Source organism: Oryza brachyantha, chromosome 2 (assembly GCF_000231095.2).
Source record: "Oryza brachyantha chromosome 2, ObraRS2, whole genome shotgun sequence".
NCBI lineage: Eukaryota > Viridiplantae > Streptophyta > Magnoliopsida > Poales > Poaceae > Oryza > Oryza brachyantha.
The window spans coordinates 14352409-14363715 of record NC_023164.2 but is presented as its reverse complement, the minus strand read 5'-3'; the positions used below and the strand labels follow the sequence as shown (position 1 = coordinate 14363715).

Here is an 11307-nt window from a genome sequence, read left to right as displayed (position 1 = left end):
CCACTAACATAAAGGAGGGTCAACACCGAGAATTTATTTATAAATAATTTTTTTATAAACAGGTCCTCAATGCCCATGTCTTCCATGTTAAGTACTAATTCTAAAATTAATTATTTACTTCTTGACCCTCACGAGGTTATATTAATAAAATAAGTTATTCATAAATCGGTCTTTAGCAAGACGGTACCTCTCTACATTAGCACTTGGCTACCATGAGGACCGAGTGTGTCAGTGACCATGTTGTTCACACTGAGATATCGTATATATTAGTACCGATTACCCTGGCACTGAAAAATTGGTGCATTCGAGCTAAGTTTTTATAAGTTTTTTTTTGAAATAAATTTTTAAAGGACCAAAATGTAAAATCTAGAAGATCCAGCTAGGCTGGTGACCTACACCCCCATACAAATTCCAACACAGGCATCTAGTACTGTACAACAGCTAGCCAAGTTTAACTTGAGTCTGTTTAAGGGCTTCGAGATTCTAAAAGGCAGCCGATGAGAAGCCAAAATTTCAAAATCTAGAAAACTGGGTTTTCAAGCTTGTGTCTTCTAGTTCATTGTCTGGATTATGCTACTCTAAATTTTTAAAAGGCAGATGTTGTTTAGAAGAGCTTTTGATTTTTAAAAAACATGTAAGAAGCTCCGGCTGCCAGAAGCACTCTAAACAATGGTACGTTGGGCTGGTGGGGAAGAGAGTTGGCAAATCTGACGATCCGCCCATGCGATCGATGAAACCGATGCAGAATGCGCTTGAATGAAAAAAAAACAAAATCATCTGTTCGATGCATGCATGCTGTGGTCTGGAATTAAAAGGAGGCTCGTCATCAGCGCAACCAGACAACGGCTAACCGCTCTCGCACGCACAGACGCACGACACGGCGCGACGCAAAAACGCGACGTCAACGGTACTATCCATCGCTTTACGCTCCATGGGGTGTGGCAATCTACCTACTACTAGTATTGTGCTCTTCTCTGCCGCACGCGTGCGCGTGGAAATGGAATGGAAGGCAGCTCATCTGACCCCAACTTCCCAAGCAAGTCGCCGATCAATTAATCATCCAGCCCAGCAGCATCGTATACTCGTAGCTCGTCTCAATTGAGTGCTCTGGTCGCGGAATCAACACGCCTAGCATAGCTGAGCATCTATCTGCTCCCTTCCTTGTCCGCTATGTTTCCCGGGGCTTTTAACTTTTTATCGCTCCGGATAAGTTTAATCCCTCTAGTTAACTGCTCGCTCCAACTCAATCTAATAGTCAATTTATACACTAGCTACCTACAAAATATTAATACATGGTCACACATGTCATACACATACTATGTCTAGAGTTCGTGCTGCAATTGGCTATAAATTAGTAGCACGTCTCTCTTCTCTCTCCCATCTTATCTCTTTAAAATATGCTTATAGTTGGCTTATAGTCTGCTATTTCTGCTATTGTACCTGCTCTAAGAGAGAGGTGGCAAATTTATTATCACTGATACCTAAGAGTAAGAGTGACAAAAAATTAAACGTCCCCTTTCCATGGGGTTATGCATTTCAGTGATGCTTTGTATCGAAGGAATTTAGATGGATTTTTTGAGGATTTAAATTCTTAGGAAAATCTTAATATGAAACCATTTGAACAAAGGAATTGGGTGCCCAATTCCCTATGGATTGATCTCTTTTGCACCAAATTTTATAGGTGATAACATATTTGTCAGTCGATGTCTATAGTATGTGAGCTCTCATGTGTCTATGACATATGAGTCCAGTGATAAATCTATTATCATCACTCATAAGAGTGAAAAAAAAGTTAATTGTTCGACAAAAAAAACTCAACTTTAATCTACCACTGATATGTATCAACAGTGTGTTTATTTGTTATTATATATAAGCACCGTCTCCGTCCAAAATATAATCATTTGCTAATTATTTAGCATAGATTAATATTGAAAAGAAAATACTATGTTATCCCGTAATAGAGGAGGATATGTGATGATAACATAAAAATAGTTTTCAATGAAAAATGATTGATGAGATAAGTTGTACTATACATAGTGCAAAAATGTTTTAAAAATCATAAATACTTAAATTTGGAACAAAAGAGAGTCTCATTTTTCTATAAACTTAATCAAAATTAGAAATGTCCAACCTGAGACAAAACTAAAATACCCTATTATATGGACCAGTGTGCGCGAATTCGAGGGGTGGACGAGAAAAAAATTTCATAAGGTTCCATAGCAAAGTTTTTTAGAATGATTCGCAGGGTCGTTAAAGTTGCACAATTTGGTAATGGCGCTCGGCTTCGAATGTCACAGTTTTGTGCTAAGAATCGACCTTTAGAAGAAATAAAATTCGACGAATGTCTGAAAATAAAATTGTTTTCAGATGAAAAAAAAACTGATGTGTTCGGCTTGGAATGGTGCTCTGACAATTCTTTGTTAAATTCATGTGAAAATCCAAGTATGAAATTGTGCAAAAGAACTCTTTTCTCGGTGCAATGGAGGTGCCCATCTTCAGTTCATTATTTGTTTAAAAAAGGTTTAAAAAATATATCCAATGTACGACCCCATACCATATTTTAAAGGGGGTTATGCAAAAGGTACTGGTTGCCGTAAATTTGCCGGGAGAGCAGCCGGTGGGTCGCTTTGCATTTACGTTACCAGCAGCTCAGTGAAGTTTCCTCTTTCAAACAATTGACTCAATTAGTCAATTAGATGGCACACATGTGTGACATTTGCAATTGCAAGCGGCGGTAGGCTAAACACAATGTTGGACCTGCAAGACCAAATCACTATATAAGTACTCATAAACCTGTAATAGAAAGCAAAGAGCTAAGCACAAATGCCAAACTAGGATCACATCTAATCAGTGCGAGGGCAACAGAACAGATAAAGACTTACTCTATGGACACCAGTGGAACTGGCAGTAACGAAATTGCAAAGACTGAGCTGAAAAGTGTGAAATCAATTGGATGTATTGTTCATCGCTTCACCAACAATAACATGTGTCACTCATTTATCCAGGAAACAGCCAAATGTGCGCATAGAAAACAAAGTTATACATACTAAGAATTGTTTCTACTTGAGCAAAGAAGTCACACTTGAACAGCTGTTGACTGCAGTTACTGAATCAAATGGTTCTTCACTATAATTTCATTTCACTTCTATATATCTATCTGTGAAATATTTATTGTGCATGATCACTTAAGATAAAATAACCTTGCCTCCAGAATAACTATTTATAACAGATTTGGGTAATATATTCCATATTATGCCTTAAAACATTAAAAAAAAACAATGAATGGACCATAATTGAACACAAGTAGTGAGATGCCACAGGAATCAATATCTTGAACAGGTTGGTTGAAGTACTAATATATTTTCCATGTTTTAGAAATTAAAAAAAAATCTGCAGAACACATTACTCTCTTACCAATCACATTATCTATATCAAAACAATGACAAGGTTACAATCAGTTTTTTTTCCCTGAACAGTTCAATTCGGCACAAATTGCCCATCCAAATTTTACAGCACTGTTTTAAAAGAGTCTGCTCATGCTATATGTTCTCTCGTGTTTCCATGAGCTAGTACTAGCATGCACTGATAAAATAAGTGTGAAATACTTGGACATCTTAATTTCAAAGCAGCGCGTACTTTCTAACTTCTATTGAGATTTCTATCACGCTAATTAACTTTCTTCGTTCTCAATTTATCTTCTATCATCTATGGAATATCTCAAGCAATACTGCATTTCAAGCATATGTTCCCCTAGATATGGTGGAATTCATTGCTGCATCTGAAAGTGATTGTCTTACCTATCAATATGGGAGGTATATGAACCAACCTTATCTCTATTATTTGTGATTTTAAAAAAACCAATGAACGAATCCAATTAAACCAGACCTAGTTATCGCTATGAGCGGTATTAAAATACAATGGAAGAAGGTGGCTATTTTTTCCTTTATCTAGTAATTTGTCGTGCTGGTTATTAATGGTTCTGGAGTCACTGTTGGCCAGTAGGCTAAGAGACAAGCCATGTTAACTGGTGAGCAGTGACATAGAAAACTATCATCAATTCATCACTCACTGATATCATGGACTCAAGGTGTCATGGCTTACTTACTTTCATTATTGCTATACAATAATGCAAAATAAATTGTACATGTTATATTCTGTAAACTACTGAAGTCAGCGTCAAAGAGATTCGGAACTTGAGAAATATTTAAAAGGGAGATTCACTAGAACAAGTTCTCTCTTATTGAGTAAGAAGAGAAAATGATTACACACAGAACCAAATGGCATCCTTGTTAGGTTTAGGTTAGAAGGTATGTAAGCAAAACAGTATGCACAGAAATTAATTGTGTTTTACCTCAATGGACAATCTCATATTCCCACTAGGATTTTATTTTGGGTACTGCACAAAGGATAACCTCCACCCCAGCACAAGGTTTTTATTAAGGAAACCTAGAACAGCCGAGGCTATAAAAAATAATATTTCAAAGTCAGTTAACTCTGAGGATGTGAGCAGTATAAATCAATTCAATGTTCAATTTTTCCTCAATTAAATTTCAAGAAAGGTCTGTTGCTAGTCTCTCAATTCCTTGTCTGGTTCGAATTTTGTTCCTGACCTCAAAATGTGGTAAACCTCGTCCCCTCAACTCTCTAAACCTCCCTTTACCTGCTTGGTGTGTTTTTGACCAATGTGTCAGCCAAATTGTATTCGATGCAGGGCGGGCCACATGTCATAGAGGTGTTAGATGGCCCCCATTATCTCTTATTTTCTCTCCATCTATAACAAGCGGACGTCACCGGTCACCACAAGGTTCGCTAGATGCATAGCCAATTCTTCATTTAGTATTCATGGCACCATAACTTTCTTAAAGTAGTTATATTCTATTTTCCTTCTTTACATAAAAATATATATTCAATTTTGTTCCTTTTCAAGACAGACGGACCACATTAGGAGGAGCAGATCTTTTCTTTTTAATTTATTTTCTAACCATTGACAAAGAGCATAATCCAAGACACGAGTGATTTGCCTTTTTGCTTTACATCCTCCTTTTGCTTACTGACTCGATGTATAAAATTGTGAACCAAATCTAACAAAATGAAAAGAAAAATAAACATAGAGGGGAGATTTTACCATTTGATTATTTCCAAGCTGCCAAAATCTCAAGAAGGACCTGAAGACGCCTTGTCAGTAGCCTCGGCAACAATGCCGTCAATGAACTTGATGAACGAGCATAGCCCGCCCAAGAAGTTGTGATCAATCACCCCCTCCCCCTCGTCGACATGCGCGAAGTCCACCAGCTTAACCCTAACACCGCCGCCGCCCCCGGAGGAAGCCGCATTGGCGTCGTAGCCGAGCAGAATCGACGCCGAGTAGAAGTGGAACAGGGTCTGCTCCTCGAACCACGCCTTGAGCTCGCGCAGCTGCGCCAGGACACCGGCCTCCCCTCCGTACACCGCCGCGGCGAGGGCGCAGTCCAGGCCGTCGCCGTCGCCGCCGCACGTCGACACGTAGCGGCGGAGCAGGCGGCGGACCCCGTCCGCGTCCATCCCCTTCAGCTCCGACCGGTCCGGGCGCCACACGGCGCCGCCCTGGCCGGCGGCGACCCGGACGCCGGAGACGCGGAAGCCGAGGAGCGCGCTGGTGGTCTCCCGGTCCTTGGCGAGGCACTTGGCGACGTAGGCGTCCGGGGAGCGCGGCGGCCACGTGCAGGCGCCGATCTTGACGTCGGCGACGCAGGGGGACGGGAGGCCCGCGAGGAGGTCGTCGAGCACGATGTGCGGGTAGGGCTCCCCCCCGGGGCTCGCCGGGGCCGGGAGGAGGCGGGAGCCGTGGAAGCGCGGGAAGAAGGCGTCCCGGACCCGGGGCGGCACGGCCGGGTGCGCGGCGAAGGCGGTGTAGAAGGCGAGCTCGTGCTCCCCCCTGTCCCCGGCCTGGAGGGGCTTGTAGAAGAGCCCCGCGCCGTCGACGAGCGGGCCCAGCTTGTCGGCGGACGCGCGGTGGCCCGCCACCTGGTGCTCCGGCGGGCGCAGGTCGGACGACATGGCGGCGACGGCGAGGGTGTGGGATCGGGGGGGATTTGGCAGGGGGGGAGAGTTAAGGAAAGATCGTGTTGTGCGTACTCGGCGGTTTTGTTTTTTGTTTGCTTTTTTGCGATTTTTTGTTCCTTTTTCGGTTTCCTCGTCACGGCGACTGCGCCGCATCTGCGTGCGAGTGTGCGAGACTGCGAGGTGGCCGGCCCTTTTCGCTGACCAGGCGCGGGCGGCGGCGCCCACGTTGTTGCGAAATCCTCTGTGGCTTGGAGCGCGTGGAGAGATTTTCGAAGCCCACCGGGGATCGGGCGTCCGGTTCACGGTGACATCTTCGTCGCCGGGTGAGTGGATGAGATGACCCACTGACCCCGTCTGCTCAACACCAGGGGCAAGCCAACTGTAATATATTTTAGGAAGGCAAAGATAAGTCAGAAGAGTAAGAGCAAATATAATAGCAGGTTATAAGCCAGCTAAATACTGATGTGGAAGAGAGAAGGAAGGAGAGAGAGGAGAAGCTGGCTATAAGCTTATAGCCAGCTCAGGCACCAGAAACAAGACACTATGTGGGAGAGACATGTGAGTCATGTATTAAAGATGAATAGCTAACCATTATATGAGTGGGCTATAAGAAAACTACAAGGAGTCTTATAGCCAGCTTGTTGGCTATATTATTAGCTTTGCTCTAATGAGCTATCAATTTGTAGCCAGCTATAGCACGGACTCCAAAACGCAATGTGTATATGATAGGTGGAACATGGCAGTATATGTTTTATAGGTATCTATTATATGAATTGACTATTAGATTGACTATAGATGAATTGGAGCTAGCAGTTGGCCATATTATTGAAATAATATTTACTCCAGAAAAGGAGGATGAAATGCTTTGTATAGATAATCAAACTATCTCCTGCCTCTCATATAACATATACTTCATCCCAGAATCTAATTATTTCTAGTCTCTTTGTTAAAATTTGAGGATTAAAAGAACAAAAAGACTAGGGTGTCTTTTCGTAAATAGGATTGGATGGACTGTGGAAGTGGAAGAATAAGTAGGGGAAGATCGGAAGAATTTTAAATGGAAAGTGATTATGAGACAATTAGTATGGTAAAATAGTGTTAAAAATATTTATATTTTAGTATAATATTTAAATCCTAGAAATGCTTATGTTTTGGAATGGATGAAGTATAATTATTTCTAGTTTGTTTAATGATACTAAGGCGGGGTCTTTAGATTTTTGAACCATTTAGGTTTTTTTCCAATGATATGATTGGCTCTAAAATAATTAGAATAAATTAAAATAATAAGAATTAGTGCAATAATACTTATATTATGGTACAAAATTTGCGGTAAAATATTTATATTTTGAAATAGTTAGTCACAAAGAACATCTAAGTTGGTCCCTCGTGTTTGAAATAAATCGATAATCACCACACCAACTACACCATATAAGTTGGGTGTTGGGCCACTACCCATTAACTAGGGCATTGGTAGCGACATGGCACATTCTACAAGCTAGATGATAAAGAAATTACATATGCGTTGATAAATATAATAAACTTTATGAATATGAGACAATTAACGATCATAGTCACAACTCACAAAAATAAAACGACAAATTGCCTATAGATGCCTAATGAGACGAGATGAAGTATAGTATGCTGGAACTGGTGGCTAATATGCTAGAGAACTCTAATCCTAGGATAGGAGTAGCTCAGCTTGGCTTAGAGGTTTGGCTCAATATTGAATTATATCTCATTTAACTCGCCTATATTATATTAAGTTTACCATTTCATTGTATATAATGTAATAATATACAATAATTAATAAAGAACACATTGAATCCAAATAGTTTGGATGTAATTACAAGATTAAACACCAGCTAATAAGTCCTAAGTATACAAAGATATATGGGTATTTTGCACGCTAGGTAAACTAGCAGCTCGTTAAACTCTTAAGCTAAAATCCCATCTTGGCTTAACTCATCAATAATTCAAGACTACAAGTTTGAGCCAGTACAAGTTGAGTCGATAAAACCACAAGCTTTGAGCTTTTTGTCCACCACTACTTAGGGGATGGTCTAGGGGTATAGGGTGATGTGGGTCATAACTAGGTCACTCAGAGTGAAATAAAACTAAATCCACGAGACACTTGCATAAGGGTAGGGCAAAGCAACATCCTATAAGGCTAATGGAATTGCAACACTCAACAAAACAATCATCACACAACATAAACTAAATCAAGTTTAGTTGTAGCAAAAATAACTTGAGAAATGGTGCAACAACATAGGAAAAAGGATGTGACGTATTTAACAAATGCTTGTAAATTACTACAATATCAAATGCTCTCTTCAACAAGTGCAATGAAAACCTCTTCCTGCCACCCCTAGTAGAGCGCAGGGACAAGCAATTAGCATGGTTGTTGAGATTGGCACCCTCATTTTCTACCTACCTCGTAACACTACAAATTATTGCATCAAATATTAGCCATCGAACATAACCTAGCACTAGTATAGTATATACGATTCTCACAGCACAACACTGCCTAGCCCATATGTCACTCAGTAGCACTGACATGCGACATCCATAAAGGCTTAGGTCTATAGCCAATCATCACCACAATCAAATGGGGGAGGTTTGATAATTGTTGTGTCCAATATTTTTCAGATGGTGAATCTACTCTTAATGCACTACTTTTTAAGTTTCAATGCTGTAGAAATACATGCCCAATTGAGACATGGTAGAATAGGCTAAGCTTCTTTTAATATCTCTCTGAGCAAGAGCTAAAGTGACTCTTAAGAAGAGTGTTATTTTAACTATTAAATAAATGAAACTCATTATCAAAGGTAAGGGTATAAAAAGAAGAAGAAGTTGAGCTATAATACATATTTAAATCTGCAACACCCATAGTTGTTGTGTATATAAGAGCTAAAAATGGGGGTGGGTTCTTCCATAGCATCGAGTAACCATACGTGAAGAGGGAATTGTGTTGATATCGCAACTACACCAAGGAATAATAAAAAACATTGGAGTAGTGGCAAAAGTTTGAGCTCGAGATGATAAAGGGTCAATACTTATTGACAAAAAAAATAACTAGTCCACATAAATGAGGGTAATCGAAACTTTAATAATGCATTGCTCTAAACCCTACTGGTTCAACACTATAATAAAAATCACAAATTTTATGTTGGCCACTATTGTCGAATAAATATCTAACTACAATATTTGAAGAGATGGAGTTCGATTGATACCAAGTTATTTGTGAGACGACAACAACAACAAGGATAACACATGGATTTTTATATAGGTGGCCCCACGATGATGGATAATAGCCCTACTCCTCTTCATATATATTTGGCAAAAAACCACAATAAATACAATAGGAGCTATCTACTCTTGTAGCTATCCAACTACACTGTGACAACAAAGTCGATGAGATTGAAGCAGCTAGCAGCGAGACATCTCCTTGAATCGGACAAGTACCCCTTCTCCAAGTAAGAATCGGAGAAAACTTTATGTAATTGTTGACGTCAAAAGTTGATCCTAACATGTCATACACAAAGGCCTGGAAGTCAATCTAAGACCACCTCAGTGCCAGCCAGTTTGATCATGTAACTGACAAGATATAAACAAACATTGATAAAACATTAAACCCAAAGATTCTATCGGCTAGATAACCGATATCGCTTTCGGACCTTAGCCGATGGACTATGTCATTCGGTTTTATAGGGATTTCATGGTAGATAAGTTTAAAATAACTTATCCGTTGAATTATGAGTATGATAACTATCAAATAAGTCAATCAACTAATCTCTCCTGAAAAATCGGACTTAACCGAGACAATCTCAAGATTAACCAGCTAATCAGCTTAATTTACCACTAATCTCACATGCAAGCAGTAGCCGATATGATTCAATGTAAATTAAATATGATAAAACTAGACTACTAGATTAATTACCAACATGTAACAATATTAAACAACCGCATGCATACTTACGCTAAACCTATAAGATCAGACTACACCAAGGCAGTTCAGGCTTAAATATGATCAAGCATGAAATTAATAGAAAATTGCATGATATTGATAATTAACTACTAAATCAACATAATCTATCGACTTATTTGCTAAACTTAGCAGATTAGACAAGCTTTTGGAACTAAATCGAACCAAACCAAGACAGTATGCAATCTGAGCCAATATAATTACAGAAAACATGACGATCTATGAGTTTAACATATAAACCAATAGATTACTTGATATAATGTCGGTAGAACTCTAGCAAAAGGAACGCAATACTCGATCTAATCTATAAAAATAGATTCAGCAAATGATATTGATCGAACTAAACCGAGATATAATCACGTGAACCAAACCCATACCAACAAATTTGACAAAGTACTAGCATAAACCTTGATTAAGAATAAACTATTACTCCAAACTAATGCATAGATTGAAACAACAACAAATCTCAGGTAAACCATCGAACAAACTAGAGAGAAGATCGAACTAAATCGAGATAGTTCTATCTAGCCGATCCGATGAGTTGACAATTATGAACTCACATTGCGAAGCTTACCTCGCACCGAGAGCTCACTCCTGTCGAAAGTTAGGCGATGCACCAAAAGTTGTATTGATCAGATGTCTATTGATCATTTTACAAGCGACGGGGTGTTGTATTTGTACCCCCTGATATAATCAATCTGCATCTTTCCAGGGCCCAATCGGACTCTGATCGGGATCTGACTCCACTAATGTAACCGTCTCCTAACCTGATTCATTTTCCATCGGCTTTATCCGATTCTATCTCCAGCCGATTAGTGTCACGCCCAGAAATTCCTCACACGAATTTCTGAACTTAATTGTGTATTAGAATCCTTGTCCAGGACCAGCCAGGGTACACAAAAAGATAATGTTGATTACATAACCATCGTTCTTAGAAACAACTGAAAATAGCACTTATTCTAACGAAAATGCAGCGGAAAGAAAGGTAGACTAGCTCCAGCGGGTACGGCTCTAGTCCACAGGCAAAGCTTCAACGGTAGACCAGCTCACTCCTGAGAGGCACCTCCATCGGACTCAACTTCTAGCTCTGGAGGGGGAAATTGAGCAAGCCTGAGTACAAACCACCATACTCAACAAGTAACATGGAAAAGAGGATAATAAATGATGCATAAGGATCATCAAGGACATGCTTAGGGTTAGTTGCAATAAAGCAGCACTTAAATAAATAACAGAGAATAAACCAAATAAAGGTAATTAAATACGTTAAAGGGTAAGTAAATAAC

The 11307-nt window shown here is 39.8% G+C and overlaps 1 protein-coding gene across 1 annotated transcript; it reads right to left on the bottom strand.

Annotated features, from left to right (window-relative positions):
* Positions 1–2199: 2199 nt before the first annotated feature.
* LOC102703374 (inositol polyphosphate multikinase IPK2) lies at positions 2200–6194 on the bottom strand. Its single transcript, XM_040520856.1, has 2 exons — positions 5126–6194; positions 2200–2757 (listed from the first exon to the last, which is right to left on the bottom strand). The coding sequence occupies exon 1, from the start codon at positions 6034–6036 to the stop codon at positions 5155–5157; it is 882 nt and encodes a 293-aa protein (XP_040376790.1). The 5' UTR covers positions 6037–6194; the 3' UTR covers positions 2200–2757; positions 5126–5154.
* Between the last annotated feature and the right edge of the window lie 5113 nt (positions 6195–11307).